Here is a 16,304-nt window from a genome sequence, read left to right as displayed (position 1 = left end):
TGTGTGTCTGGTGTGTGTGTGTGTCTGGTGTGTGTGTGTGCCTGGTGTGTGTGTGTGTTTTTCTCCTGAGTGGTTTGGCTCTAATTTTAAGATTATAATTTCCTTTGTCCACCATGAAGACATTAACACCTTAGTACAATGTGTAATTTCAAGACTTTAGTTTCTTTTTAGGCAACAATATTGGCCCGTAATTTCCGATCTGAGGCTTCCTGCGTGCAGATGCCTCCTATCGGGGAAAAAAATCTACGCACTTATCTGAGGGCTCCCGAGGTGCGTACACTTCCGCTCCTGGGCCTCTCCACAGTCGAAATGTGCAGGGCCCAGGTATCCCAGGGGCGCAGGCGGTTCGCAAGCATCCCTGGGATCACGTGGGCCAGGCCAGCCAATAGGAGAAGGGAATCCCCCTTCATACTTTTGACCGGTAGCCCCATCAAACACATGAATGGGGATAACCCCAAAAACACTAAATACATTTTTTTTAAACCATCGCATTTTTAAATTCAGTTAAAATTACATGAAATTTAATATTTTAAACAAAAATGTAATTTTTTGAAAATAATAATTAGAGTTTTTTACAGGGCTAAAAATAAACTTACCTTTTATTAAAAGTATTTTTAAATTATAAATGAGTGGAAAAAAATTGTTTTTTAAACTTTTTTAAAACTCTTATGCTGGTAAAAGCAGGCCTTAAGCTGCTTTTACCAGGTGTAAGATTTCTAAGGGTTTTCAGCGGACGGAGGTTCTCCAGAAAGCGGAACTCCCCCCCCGCAGAGGCCCTTCTCCAGGGCAGGCGTGCGATCTGTCGAGAGCATTCTTGACAGATCGGAAATACCAGTTTTCAGCGCATGCGCTTCGCACGCCTGAAACCAGCATTTCCAATGTCCCTACGGGTGTGTACACAGCCCGTACCCACCCGTAGGCATCGGAAAATACGGGCCGATAATATTTTAAGCTAAATTCACCAATTCCGCCCACCCAGCACAGATTGGAGATAGAGCTACAACACTAGCATCAATTCTCCCCACCCGTGCTCCCTTCAAGCTCAGCTCCTCACTGGGTCTGTGGGATACATGAATTTACCCTCTTGCATAGAGAAAACACAAAGAACTTTTTTTTTTTAAAAAGTGATGCTTACTATTTTATAAGAGAAAAGGCACTTTTTTTTTATTGCTCTTTTGTTTTTCATCCTTCCAGGCTTTTACATCATTACCCTGGTGATGTCCATAGGATTCGCAACCCAACTGCGCCCAGCCAGCAGAGCGCCCCTGCTCTTCAGCCCTGATACCAACATTCAGGTTCTCCTTGACCTCAAGTATAACCTCAGTGCAGAGGGCATTTCCTGCGTCACATGCTCAGGTGAGGTCACGGGTCCTTCACTAACCACCAGCACACCTGATCACACTGCTGGTGATGTTCACAGTATCTAACAGAAAAACTATGTTTTCTTTTTCATACACCTGCTACTTTGTTAAACAGCCTGACTTTATGCCAACTCCTTCATTTGAATTAATGCCATGTATAGAGCAATTGAGGAATCAGTATAATACACAGTGGCTACATAATCTCTGATATATGTGCTGTAATCTTGTTCTCTCTTGTGTGTTTATGTAGAGAGGTCAATAACCAGGGGGCATGGATTTAAAGTAATTGGTCAGAGGTTTAGAGGGGAGTTGAGGAGAAATGTTTTCACCCAGAGGGTGGTGGGGGTCTGGAACTCACTGCCTGAAAAGGTGGTAGAGGCAGAAACCCTCATTGCATTTAAAAAGTACTTGGATATGCACTTGAAGTGCTGTAACCTACAAGGCTACAGACCAAGAGCTGGAAAGTGGGTTTAGGCTGGTTAGCTCTTTTTCGGCTGGCACAGACACAATGGACCGACTGTGCCATAAGTTTCTATGATTCTATGTAATTTTTAGTCAATTAAATGTCACGTGTCACAAATTTGTTACCGATGCAAAGGTTTCTTGACCTTTGACGAGGATCCAGGGATTTACTACTAGCTGTCAGTCTCTAGAGATGCCAGCTGTGTCTTAGAACATTTACCCTGTAATTGTCCTTAAGTATGTGCTGACTTGCAGCAGTTAGATCCTTTGGCCCTAAAGGGATGCGGAGCCATCCTAGCAGCAGAATAATACCGGTCTGTTACATGGTAAACCTTGCCAGTCTTTGTCTAACTGAGTATCTTCCGGCTTGACCTGAGCAATATGCTACAAGCTCTTGAATCCCTGTACAATACTTAGGAAACACAACATTCAAATTTCTGTAGAGCAATCAGCACTCAAGGAATCTTTATACTGAGTGAATATTGACACCATTGTGTCAGCCAATGAGTTGGAGGCGGGGTGGGACTTGTGGTTTTAATTTGCAGAGTCTCTACAAACGTGACCCAAACTACATCAAACAGAGTCTCCCGAGTACAGCAGGCTTATTTCTCCAGCAAAATGCAGTGAGTGCAGGATAGTTACATAATGCAAACTATTTGCGTAAAATCAATCCCAGCAGTGTGGTCTCCAGGCATGATTGACGGGGAAATTACCCAATCATCTCCATTCTGGCCGGGACTTGTGGTGTCACTATATACAGCAATCTGTATATAGCCAAGTATGCATGTATATTGCTCTTAGGCCTAGAAATTGCTTCGATAAAACAGGGGCAGCCGCCGGTCTTCCGCCAGCTGGTGGCAGGTACTGCGGCGACCGCCATTTTTGGCAGGTCGTCAGCACTGCCATTAACTGATAGCAGCGAGAGTATGTTAATGAGATGGAGCGCAACGTCAATCAGCGTGCAGCGCCGAGTTGGCGCCAGTTCATCCATTTTGGAGTTCTCCGCTCGCATTGCCGCCCGCGCTAAATCACGCCAGTATTTGCTGCCACGAAAAGGTCTTTCAGGGGCATTAATGGCCATGAGGAGTCTGGCAGGACTCATGAGGATGGACGTCAGAACTTCAAACGCCTCCTTTGCCAAGGTTCTTTTAAACTTTCATTTTTTGCTCATCGGGCGGGGGTTGGGGGGGTGGGGGGTGGGAAGTGGAGTTGTATTTTCTGGCAGCTTTCCGGGAAGCCTACAGTGTTTGTGGGTCAGTAAATCAATGGCTGAACTCCATTGCAACGATTGAAAACGATCTGTGATAGCTGATCTGCTAGCAGAGTCCACAGGATCAGCATTGGGAGGGTGTCATTGTTTTATTTGTGTGCTGCATCTGTGTCTTGGTACAAATTTATTGCAGGTCAGAATGATGCTGTCCTGTTTCCAAGCTTGCACAGTTGTCCTATTATGCTCAGTATAATGATATTTCACACTCCTGGTTTTGTATGTATGAAGCGCTGGTGAAACGGATACATTTTAAAAAGTGCAAAACTTTTAATGCACTTCCATCAAGCTCAGAATGTCCTGCCTTTCCGCCCTCTTATGAAGAGATTTTCAGCAAAGCTCAATGGATCAGTGAAGGCATGGATACTATGGGGGCGATTTTGCCAGCCCTGGGGAGACGGGCTTGGAGGCGGGACTGCTGGGAAAATGGCAGAATCTGGGGGCGGGTACCCATCCCTCTCCAACCAGCCTCCGTGCCATCTTCCCAGGAGGCGGGTACCCGACCCGCGCCGGGTAGTTAACAGGCAGTTAAGAGGATTATCACCATTTTTCCAACAGAGGTGCGGGCTTCCCGACGTCGGGAAACCCCGCCAGGGTCAGTGAGGCGAGCAGTGGGTCTGCGGGGGTCGGAGGCGTCCAAAAGTGCGCTGTGGAGGTGAGTGATGGGTGCAAGTGTGGAGAGGTAAATATGTGAAGTAAGTGAAAAGTGTTAAAAAAAAGTTTACTTACCTTTGTTTCTTCCTGCAGGCTTCACTCGGTGGGGATGTGGACGCTCCAGCATCTCCACGGCAGAGGTGACAGAATGGCTGCTGCATTCTCTGATGCAACAACCATCTACTTTCTGCTCAGGAAATAGGTTTGGTGAACCTTGAGTACAAGGACTCCTCAAACAACAGAGACTGTCAGTGTTTGACAGCTTCTCAAAGCTGTCAAACGATGACAATTTTGACAGATGAAACGTCATACACTGACGTTCTCTGTCACCGGCTTTCCCTTAATTGGCGTGCTGAGCCCGCTGGGCGGGCATAACAAGGTCAATCAAGGGAAAATAGCGTGGGTTGGCCACAAGTCAATGGAGGCGGGACTAAAACCCGACAAGCAGCAGCCCCACCTCCAACGCACCCCCATTGGCAAAATCACCCCCTATGGGTTATACACAACAGTGATAAAGAAAGATATTTGAGGGTGACATCAAAAAGGTGTTTTACACCACTGGTTGCAGAACGGTTTTTTATTTTCCCTTTCTAAAATAATTTTGTAACTGGTGCCGTGTCTCTATCTCGCTTGAATCTTTAGACGTTATAAACGAGGATGGCCAGGTGTCTGGTTATGGGTTTAATTTTACCTTCATATCAGTTAGTAAAATACAGAGTAACCGATTTCATGTAATTGTGCTCCCAATGGGGTGGCTCACTCGACAGGAGCGCGCATTTTGGAAACCGTCGGCCTGCTTCCCATGATTTGCCATCCATTAAGGCTAATGGGTGGAAAGCCCTGGGGGAACATGCCCTGTATTGGCTCCTGGTGGGAGATGTTCCACTCCATGAGTGCACATTCGTGTAATCGCCTCTTCGGTATTTACAGAAGGGAAGGAAAGTTGAGGGGTTCCACTTCCTGTTTCAAAGCACTGCACCTTTTTATAGAAAGACTTCCTTTTGTTTTTTTTGAGACGTTTGAGTAGGGTCTTCCTCTCTGCTAGGCCTCTCCAGACACCCTTGAGGAAGAGCTCCCTCTCTGCTAGGCTATTCCAGTGACACCAATTACAGGGAGGGTTCCAGACCAGTGCCACTGTAAACAGCGAGGGGCATGATCTTAAATCTGCCTGGGGGAGTGGTGGGGGCTACTCTACCCAAGGAACCCACAACACAGGCCAGGAATAAACCATCTGTCTACTCAATGCTTTTGTAAAGGAATGATCAATTTAAATGATTAAAGTTGCTGACCGTTTTTTGCACTATGTGGGTGGGGTGGGGGGCGGTGTGCATAGGTAGATTTTAAGATTTTTTTGAAGCAATTCTTTCACCTTCCTGCAATGCCTTGTGAGATGGCAATGAAATTATTCACTGATGGAAAGAAAATTCCGAGTTGGTGATATGATCCACCTTCCCAGGGTAAGAAACATTGGCCTAGAAATTGGGAAAAGCCTCGCTTGAGGCGTTAGAAGTGGCGAAGCGCTAAGTTTATAGCCAGACGAAACTTATCGCTGCCTGGCGAGATATTGAGTTGCATCGCCCCCAAAGGGTCTTGAGGCGCTAATTCAGCCGTTGCACGGTGATCTTAAGGCGCAAAAGGTCAGGCGCTACTCAATATCGATGCGGACGGGCGCAGCGCAGGTGAACTCAATTACGGGAAAGCACGAGACCTACAGGCGCCGGCCGGCTCTTAAAGGGGTGGGTCAGTCAGACTGAGCTTCAACACCCAACGCCCTGCAGGCCTCAGATTCGGCGCTCGCCCTTGTCTGGCGGTACAAGGTGATCGTTATGGAGAAGGTTAGGCAGAGAGCAGAGCGCTTCAGCTCTGAGGCTCTGGACCACTTGTTGGCTGCAGTTGAACACCGTCGGGAGGTCCTGTACCCGGATAATGGCAAGAGGCCAAATCAGAAGGCTTACCGATGATCTTGGAGGGAGGTTGCTGTGAGGGTGAACTCCAGCAGCATGGCGACCAGGACCCCTGTTCAGTGCAGGAAGAAATTCAACGACCTCACACGGATCGTTAGGGTGAGTGATGGTTTACCAAACTTGTGCTTCCCTCCATCTGCAGCTGACTTCGGGCACCCTGCTGCAATGATGCGTCAATGGCCATCTGTTAGTATGCACCCATGGCCCTTTCTGGGCACACACATGGACAGATGTCTCAAGGCCTCATGTAAGGGCTCTTGCACCATCGGGGGCATGCAATGATGTCTCAAGGCCTCATGTAAGGGCTCTTGCACAATGGGGGGCATGCGATGATGTCTCAAGGCCTCATGTAAGGGCTCTTGCACAATGGGGGGCATGCGAGGAGGTCTCAAGGCCTCATGTAAGGGCTCTTGCACAATGGGGGGATGCGATGATGTCTCAAGGCCTCATGTAACAGAACCTCCCCTTCTTTCCCCTGCAGTCCAAGATGGCGCAGATTCGAAAGGAGCAGCGTCGAACCGGTGGCGGACCTGCACAAGTGGTCACTCTCACGGACCTGGAGGAGAGAGTGCACCAGATACTTGGAGGACGTCTGTCTGGTCCAGTCACCACTGCATCTGCCGACCCCATTACCAACAGCGAGGGTAAGACTCTCACCTTTTCCACCTGTTGCCTTCCACTTGGTCCCCCCGCCAGCATGCATCCTCAGTGTGCAGCCATGTCAGAGCCTTGCCGCAATCTGGCATGCCTTTCAGCAAACCTGTCCTTCTGCTAAAGCCACTCTTCCACCTCCCACTTTCAGATGAAGCAGCACCAACTCGGGCTCAACGCGCTGAAGCTGCCAGTGCCACCGGAGGCGAGGACCAGGAGGAATCCGGACCAGCCGTTGCAGAATCCGGGGAGCTGAGACATCTGCAGACTGGGGATAGTAGTCCCCTGGAGGGGAGGGGGGGTGGCTCTGAGGATGAACCAGTTGCCGGACCAAGCGGCATGGAGCAACGCAGGGGGGATAGGCAAGTTCGGCCACCGTCTCCCCGCAGGGCAAGGCAGGTCGTCATGACTGCTGCACAGAGTGCAGATGAGGTCCGTCGCCTGGCAGAGATGAGCAACCAGGCCCGGGTCAGACACACGGAGCTGATGGCTGCAGTGGAGAAGATGCCTGAGTCAATAGATTCATTGGCTAGGAGTATGCTGGACTTCGGGGCAACAATGGAGAGGACTCTGCAGGGCTTTGGCGCAACAATGGAGAGGACTCTCCAGGTGTTCGGGGAAACAATGGACAGGTCTATCCAGGGCTTCGGGGCCACAATGGACAGGACTATCCAGGGCTTCAGCCCAACAATGGAGAGGACTGTCCACGGCTTTGAGTCGGCAATGGAAAGGACTGTTCAGGGCTTCGGACAATCCCTGGAAAGGTCTGTGCAGGGCTTGTCCGAGGCAGTGGAGCGGTCGGCTCCTGCCTTGTCCGAGGCCATGGGAAGGACTGTCCAGGCCTTCTCCGAAGCACTGGCACCTGGCACACAGGTCCTCACTGTTGCCACGAAGTCACTTGCTGGTCTCCTCCACAGCCAGATTGACGCAACGCGATGTCTCACTGCAGCCACCCTCTCTGCATCAGATAGGATCACCCCGGGCCCTTCCACTCCCGTACAATGCCAGGAATCCGTGGAGCCTGCGATTGTGCCGGATGAGCCGAGCCGCTCCCCTCAGATAGTCAGTGTGTCGTCCGACCATGGTGCAGGTGTCCTCTCTTGTCAGGAGACCATTGCACATGCCAGCGCTGGGACGCCTGCATTGCAGCTGCCACCACCTGCAGCCCACACTGCTTCCAGCCATGCTCAAAGCAAGCATCCTGCGTCCGCACCCTCCAAGCCCAGAGGTCGGCCAGGCCGTACCTCAGGGGCTTCTGCGCGTCCAGACAGTGAGCAAGCGTCCCCCAGCCTTGAGCCCGCCACTGGGGTGCAATTACGTAGGAGCAGCAGGGAGGGAAGGGGCCGGGCGCGAAAGAGAAGTCGTTCTCCCTCAAGGGGCCAGTTGTAGAGGGAGGTGCTGAGACGTTTGTTTGTCCAAATTCAAGGACACCCTCAGCTGCTGTTATAGTTGCAGATTTTTGTTGAGTTTTACGGCTTGGCTGAACAGGTCACATTTATTTTGGAAGTTATGGTTTCTGCTCACTTTACGTGGTTTAGCTGTAATGAAAGACTTTTGTGTCAATAAACAGAAGTTTCAATGTTGCTTGGTGCATGTGACTACTTTCAGTGATGCTGGCATGCAGAGGCCCTCAAACATCCAAAGTGCGCATGAGGTAAGACTTTCATCATTCCGCCACAGGGGTGTCGAGACGAGTCCAGTGGAGCCTCTGACGTATGGACCTTCCACTTTCAGCAGCCCTTCCATCTTCCTCCTCCTCCTCCTCCGCCTGCTCTTCCTCCTCCTCCTCCTCATACTCCTCCTCCTCCGCCTGCTTGTGCAGGGTCCGAGGGAAGGTCATGAATGGACGCGTTCGCCTATAAAGGGCATCTGTCACTTGCCGGATGCAACAGCGGACTGCAGCTTGAGCGACAGTCGCATTGTCCCCAATGGCTGACTGAAAGGATCCATTGGCATAAAAATGGAGGCCATCAGTCAGTGTAGCCATCACGGACAGAGAGGTTCTGCAGCGTTCACGCGGCTGCAGATCCTGACCAAGCAGGTGGCACAGATCAGTAACAATGTCCCTCCAGATTCGGAGCCTTCGCTAACACTGCTCCTCCGAAATGTCAAGGCTTGTCACCTGCTGCCTAAAGACCCTCGCAGCATCCCGTCGGCTTGGCCGACCTCGATTGCCCCTCCTCCTTCTGGCCAATCCCTGCCCCCTCTCCCGCCGTCTCTCTGCCCCTTCACAGTGTTGGGCGATGAGGCCGTCGCCCTCGGAACAAGCTCCCATTCCGATGCCAGTTGGTCAAAAGGCTTCTAGGTGTAGTGCTGCAAGTGCTTCGGACAGGGTTGAGAGTCCCAAGTACTGTGAAGCTCAAATCCCAGAACTCCGCTCCACATGAGCTCGCCAACTCTCTCCAGCAGCGATCGCAATGAGCAGGCCAAGTGGCAGAAGATTCTGCACTAGAGCTGTCCCCTTTAAATAGTGCCGCCCTACTCCGAGAAGGGCCTGTTAGCCCTCCCTCGAACTGTCACTAATAGCGCTGGGCGCTAAGGCTCCGGGCGCCACCCAATATGCACTCAGGCGCTCCTAAAAGGCGTTGCACACTGAAATGACGTCATGAGCTGCTTGCGCTCGCGGGCGCGTGCAAACACTTAGCGCAGGCGCTAAAAGTATAGTCAATTTCTGAGTCGGCGCTATCTTCATAGCGTCCGCCCCAACATAGGGCTTCGCCCCAATTCTAGGTCTCTTTAGGCGCTCAGCGCCGGCGCTACCAACCCAATTTCTAGGCCATTGAAACATAGAAGATAGGAGCAGGAGTAGGCCATTTGGCCCTGTATTGATTTCTTTGTAGGTTCAATGACGAGACATTTATGAAAGAGAATGTCTTTTAATCTAAAGCTTGTTCAACTCTTTTAACAGCATTTACAGGACACATCATGCTAGTGATGCATCTAGAACGAAACTGAAACTAAACCAAACTGCTTGTCTCTGTCACATGACCTCTGCTGGTCAGGCATAAGTAATCAATACATGCAACTATGCTGGTAAGGCATGATAATCAAACAGGCAAATAACATCACTATTTGCTGATATCATTACATCTCCCTTTCTTAAAACAAAAGTATTTTACTTTTAACTAACAACATGTTTTCTTTGTATTAATCTGCATTTTAACTGTAACACTTAATGAACTTACATTATCATTATCAAGGTTTTTTAACCTTGCTTTGTGTGTTCACATGAAATATGTCAATACACTAGAACTTGAAGAAAGAATAAGATAACATTACTTCCTTCTTTAACAATAGTCCTTAAATTTGCTCAATGAGTCTCTCAGGAGGCTTCACGTGTCTTGAGGATTTTCTGATTGATTGTCCTTGAATCTGAGTTGTTGCCTCAGATGATTGGTTCTCAGCTGTGTGATCAGGTTGTTCAACAGTATCAGTCTCTTGACCTGCTGTGGCTGGTCCCATGAGAAGATCTCGACGATTTCTTCTCAGAACAGCACCCTCATCTGTCTGAATGGTGTATGATCTTGGTTGAACTTCACTCAGGACAGTTCCCTTCTGAGTCCATGTGTTTGTTTTGTCTTTGAACCTTACTTGGTCACCAGTGTGGAGTTCAGGTAGGTTTTGTGTTCCTCTGTCATAGTAGTACTTTTGCTTTTCTTTCTGTTGTTCTTTGAACTTCCTCACTTTCTCCCCCTCTTTTGTTTTCAGGAGGTTCTCCGGGATGGGTAGGTTTGACCTTAGCCGACGTCCCATCAGGAGTTGGGCTGGCGACTTACCACACTCGAGCGGCGTTGTGCGGTATACAAGCATGCTTTGGTAGAAGTCAGTTCCACTGTCTTTTGCCTTGTACATCAGTCTTTTGACTGTCTGGACCGATTTTTCCACTAGTCCATTGGACTGTGGATAGTGAGGACTTGACGTTGTGTGGACAAAGTCCCACTCTTTGGCAAAGTGTCGGAAACTTGCATTGTAAAACTGAGGTCCGTTGTCTGTGAAGACCTCGCTTGCCACGCCATGTCTGGAGAATATGGCTTTCATACATGTTATCACAGCATCTGCAGTGGTGGTGTACAGTCTACAAACCTCTGGATACAGGGAGTAATAGTCTGTGACTACAAGATAGTCCTTCCCTTGACATACAAATAGGTCAGCGCCTACCTTCTGGTAAGGTCTGTCTGGCACTGGGTGTGGCTTTAGTGGTTCTACCGGATTGCTTGCTCGATATTCAAGGCATATTGTGCAGTTTGACACCTCATTTGTCACATCTTGGTTGATTCGTGGCCAGTACATCACCTCTCGTGCTCTTTTCTTACACTTTTCGATTCCCAGATGTCTTCCATGGATCTTTTTTAACATCTCTTTTCTCAGACTCTTTAGGATAACTATTTTACTTCCTTTGTAGATGATGTCTTCGACCACTGATAGTTCTGCCCTGCAGTTCCAGTACTCTGCCATGTCAGGTGAGCAGTCTTGCTTCATGTTGGGCCATCCATCCAAGATGCTTTTCCTCAGTCGTCTCATTGTTTCATCTTTGTTTGCCTCATTCTTTATGAGCTCCATTTTTGCATCTGCTATGGGCAGTGCACTTGTGATCATGTCCATGTAGGCGTTCACTTTTTCATCCATTGTGGTGTTTGCGGGCTCACTTGGGTCTACAGCTCTGGACAACGTGTCTGCTGTATACATCAGCTTACCCGGTGTGTACGCAACATTCAGTGTATAGCGTTGCAGCCTGATCATCATTCTTTGTATTCTAAGCGGACAGCTATTTAGTGGCTTTTGGAACAATGCAATCAAGGGCTTATGGTCAGTCTCTACACTGATTGCTTGTCCTGCCACAAACTGGTGAAATCTTTCACAGGCGTATGTGATGCTGAGCAGCTCTTTTTCTATTTGAGCATATCGCGTCTCCGCGTCTGTCATTGAGCGCGATGCATATGCAATAGGTTGCCAGTAGTCATATTGTTGCAGAAGAACGGCACCGAGCCCACTCTGTGATGCATCTGATGATATCTTGATGGGTCTCGCTGGGTCATAAAACCTCAGAACTGGTTCCTCTGTGAGCAGTTTCTTTAGATCGCTCCATGACTTCTCATGCTCATGATTCCATTCCCATTCTATGTTCTTTTCAGTTAGTCTTCTCAGTGGTGCCATCCTTTCTGAGAGGTTGGATATGAATTTACCCATGTAGTTGATCATTCCATTAAACCTCTGCACGTCCTTTTTGCATTGTGGCTTTGGCATATTCTCAATGGCGGACACCTTTCTGGGATCTGGTCTGATGCCCTCACTGCTAAGGATATCTCCCACGAATGTCAGTTCTGTCACCCCGAGCTGGCATTTCTCTCTATTCAGCTTCAGGTTTGTTTTCCTTGTTGCTTCCAGCACTTTTTTCAGTCTCTCGTCATGCTCAGTTCTCGTGGTTCCCCATACCATGATGTCATCCATTGATGTATCAACTCCCTCCAGGTGCTCATAGATCATATGAATAGTTTTGTGATACACTTCAGGAGCTGAGGCAATGCCAAATGGTAACCTTAGGAATCTGTATCTGCCAAATGGACTGTTGAACGTGCACAGTCTTGAACTTGCTTCGTCCAATTTCATCTGCCAAAATCCTGATGATGCATCTAACTTGCTGAAATACTTTGCATTTGCAAACTGTGCCATGATTTCCTCACGTGTAGGAAGCTTGAAGTGCTCTCTCTTTATTGCTCTGTTTCGATCTCTTGGATCCAGGCAAATTCTGAGCTTTCCATTTTTTTTGTCCACTACGACGAGGGAACTCACCCACTCAGTTGGCTCATCTATCTTCTGAATCACGTTCAGGCTTTCCATCCTGTCCAACTCTGCCTTCAGTTGCTTTTGAAGAGCAAACGGAACTTTTCTGCATGGATGTATGACCGGTGTCATACTTTTATCTACTCTGATCGTGTGTTCTCCTGGAATGCAGCCTAGACCCTTAAATAGGTCTTTGTACTCTTTCATGAGTTCATCATAGACTGTCTCTACTTCGCTTTCCACAATGAGGACCCTCTTTACCAGGTTCAGTCTCTCACAGGCTTTTAAACCTAGTATGGCTTGCACATCCTTTGGCACCTCGATTAATGCTAGCGTGTGCTCTCTGTCCTTGTGTGTTACTTTGACAATGCATCTTCCTTTCACTGGTATATCAGTACCAGTGTATCCTGTCACTTTCACTTTTATTCCATGTATCTTTGGTCTGGGTCTAATTTTCTTAAAATCAGTCTCTGATATCACATTAACTTGTGCTCCAGTATCCAATTTAAATGGAATATGTATGTCATTCCCTTTTAGTGTCAACATCCAGTCTCTTTCTTCTTTTTTGTTTTCAGACACAACATCTACATAGAACTCCTCTATCTCGCTTTCATCTACTGTATGGACCTTGCTTTGTTGCGCTTGGTTCTTACAGCAACAGGCATAATGGTTGTTCTTGTTGCAACTATTGCATGTTTTACCATATGCTGGACACTTTCTTAGTGGATGCTGTGTACCGCATCGACTACATGACTTTCGATTGTCCCTTTCGTTTTCGTTCGCTGGCCACGCCTCTTTTTTCACATTGGCGCTCTTTTTGTTAAACGGTTTGTATCCGTTCATTCTCACTGCATCCACGTTGCAGCTACTGTCACTGAACAGCTCCTTTGCCTGCAACTTCACGGTCTCTGTAGCCCTACACAGTGCTATGGCTTTTCCCAGGTCTAGATCTTGCTCTCTTAGCAGTCTTTCCCGTAGACCATTATTCGGAATACCACACACCAGTCTGTCTTTTATCAGCGAGTCTGTCAGTCCCCCAAATTCACACGATTTGCTTCTGTTTCTCAGTTCAGTCACATACTGATCAATAGTCTCTCCCGTTTTCTGTACACATGTGAAAAATCTGTGCCTCTCAAACGTCACTTTACGTTTAGGTATGCAGTAGGCCTCAAACTGTTCCATTATTTTATCTAGCTTCATTTTGTCTCCATCAGCAGCGAATGTGAAATTATTATACACCTCCAGCGCTTCATCACCCACGACATGTAAGAACAGTGACGCTTTCATTTTATCACCTTTCTCGTCAGCCCCGATTGCTGATAAATACAACCCCAAACGTTGTTTGAACCTCCTCCAATTTTCAGCCACATTACCTGTCAACTGAAGCGTCGCCGGTGGGTGTAAACCTTCCATTTTTTCACTTCGTTAGCTATTCTCCAATGGTAAGCAACGATGTTCTCTTTTGGCTTGCTAATTTGTGGAGAGCTGATTTAACTTCAGATTTTTTCTCTTCATCTCTTTCAATCACTTCTGACACCATGTATTGATTTCTTTGTGGGTTCAATGACGAGACATTTATGAAAGAGAATGTCTTTTAATCTAAAGCTTGTTCAACTCTTTTAACAGCATTTACAGGACACATCATGCTAGTGATGCATCTAGAACGAAACTGAAACTAAACCAAACTGCTTGTCTCTGTCACATGACCTCTGCTGGTCAGGCATAAGTAATCAATACATGCAACTATGCTGGTAAGGCATGATAATCAAACAGGCAAATAACATCACTATTTGCTGATATCATTACAGGCCCCTCGAGCCTGCTCTGCCATTCAATGAAATCATGGCTGATCATCCAAACTCAGTTCCCTGTCCCTGCTTTCTCCCTATATCCCTTGATCCCTTTAGCCTTAAGAAATATATCCAACTCCTTCTTGAATATATTTAATGAATTGGCCTCTACTGCCTTCTTTGGCAGAGAGTTCCACAGGTTCACCACTCTCTGGGTGAAGAAATTCCTCCTCATCTCTGTCCTAAATGGCTTACCCCTTATCCTTAGATTGTGACCCCTGGTTCTGGACTCCCCGACCATTGGGAACATCCTTCCAGCATCTAGTCTGTCTAGTCCTGTTAGAATTTTGTAAGTTTCGATGAGATCCCCTCTCATTCTTCTAAACTCCAGCGAGTACAAGCCCAATCGACCCAATCTCTCCTCGTACATCATTCCTGCCATCCCAGGTATCAGCCTGGTGAATCTTCGCTGCACTCCTTCCACGGCAGGAACATCCTTCCTCAGATAAGGCGAACAAAACTGCACACAATACTCCAGATGCGGTCTCACCAAGGCCCTGTACAACTGCAGCAAGACATCCTTTTTCCTGTACTCAAACCCTCTCGCTACGAAGGCCAACATACCATTTGCCTTCATAACCTCCTGCTGCACCTGCATGCTAACTTTCAGCGACTGGTGCACAAGGACGCCCAGGTCTCATTGCACTTCCTCTTCTCCCAATCTATTGCCATTCAAATAATAATCTGCCTTCCTGTTTTTGACACCAAAGTGGATAACCTCGCATTTATCCACATTATATTGCATCTGCCATGCTTCTGCCCAATCACCCAACCTGTCCAAATCATATTGGAGTATCTCGGTATCCTCCTCACAGCACACACGCCCACCCAGCTTTGTGTCGTCTGCAAACTTGGAGATATTACATCTAGTTCCCTCGTCCAGATCATTAATATATATTGTGAATAGCTGGGGTCCAAGGACCGATCCCTGCGGTACCCCACTAGTCACTGCCTGCCACTCGGAAAAAGAGCCGTTTATTCCAACTCTTTGCTTTCTGTCTGCCAACCAGTTCTCTATCCAAGTCAATACCTTGCCCCCAATCCCATGTGCCTTAATTTTACACGCTAATCTCTTATGCGGGACCTTATCGAAAGCCTTTTGAAAATCCAAATATACCACATCCACTGGTTCTCCCTTATCTATTTTACCAGTTACATCCTCAAAAACATTCTAGTAAATTAGTCAAGCATGATTTACCTTTTGTAAATCCATGTTGACTTTGTCCGATCCGGTCACTGTTTTCCAAGTGCTCTGCTATTACATCCTTTATAATGGACTCTAGCATTTTCCCCACTACCGATGTCAGGCTTACCGGTCTGTAATTCCCCGTTTTCTCTCTACCCCCCTTTTTGAACAGTGGGATAACATTAGCTACCCGCCAATCCATGGGTATGTGGTAAACCACTGTTATACCTGTCTGTGCCTGTATGTGTATTCCACTAGGTACAGGTCTGGACATGCCTCGGCTGACTCCTCCCACTATTCCAGGTATATAAGTGACTACCTCCCAGTCCCTTAGTATTCTGGACGGGTCGACCACTCGAGACAAGACCTTCATTCTTTAGTTAATAAAAGCCTGATTGTTACTCGCTCAACCTCAGTCTTTTGAGTAATTGATGGTGCATCAATTTTATTAACTAAATTTTTTATAATGGAGAAGATCCTCACACCAGCATGCCTGGACCTGGACAGTCGGGAAGCGGACGCTTCCACCAAGTTTGCTCACTGGCTCACGTGCTTCGAGACATTCCTGACTGCCTCCACTGCAGTCGAAACGGATGCGGACAAACTGTCCTGATCTCCAAGGTGAACCACCGAGTGTACTCAGTCATCCGGGACGCGACCTCGTACACAGCCGCCCTCCAGCTCCTGAAGACCCAGTACACGCGCCCTGTGAACGAAGTATACGCTAGGCACCTTCTGGGGAGTCGCAAGCAACAACCTGGGGAATCGACTGAGGAATACCTCCAAGCACTGCCCGTGCTTGGCCGGGCCTGTGGGTGTAAGGCGGTAACGCCCACTAAGTACACGGAGGAACTGATCCGGGATGCCTTCGTAGCGGGCCACAGGTGCAACTACACCCGACAGCGACTGCTGGAGCAGAGTGACCTCACCCTCGACAAAGCCTCCGACATCGCACTAACGCTGGACGCAGCCTTCCGGGGCATGGATGCCTACTCCTCTGCACCGTGGACGCCGCGGGGAACGACAACCTGGGACACGGTAGGACAGCCCCATAGCACCGTGCCACCCCAGCCACAGCCCAACAACGGCCCAACTACCGCAGCAGTGTCCCAAAGCCAAACAGCAGTA

At 48.1% G+C, this 16,304-nt stretch overlaps 1 protein-coding gene across 1 annotated transcript in view; it reads left to right on the top strand.

The window, feature by feature from the left end:
• Nucleotides 1-16,304, top strand: part of disp3 (dispatched RND transporter family member 3) — a 608,183-nt gene that overhangs the window by 494,868 nt on the left and 97,011 nt on the right. The window contains exon 13 of the mRNA XM_085966861.1: nt 1,195-1,356. Within this exon, the coding sequence (XP_085822987.1) occupies nt 1,195-1,356 (162 nt within the window). The remainder of the gene's footprint in view (nt 1-1,194; nt 1,357-16,304) is intronic.

This window comes from Somniosus microcephalus, chromosome 25 (assembly GCF_052327205.1).
Source record: "Somniosus microcephalus isolate GS21.2 chromosome 25, FLI_Smic_1.0, whole genome shotgun sequence".
Lineage (NCBI taxonomy): Eukaryota > Metazoa > Chordata > Chondrichthyes > Squaliformes > Somniosidae > Somniosus > Somniosus microcephalus.
Note: the sequence above shows the minus strand (reverse complement) of the source record. Positions and strands in the feature narration are given on the sequence as shown.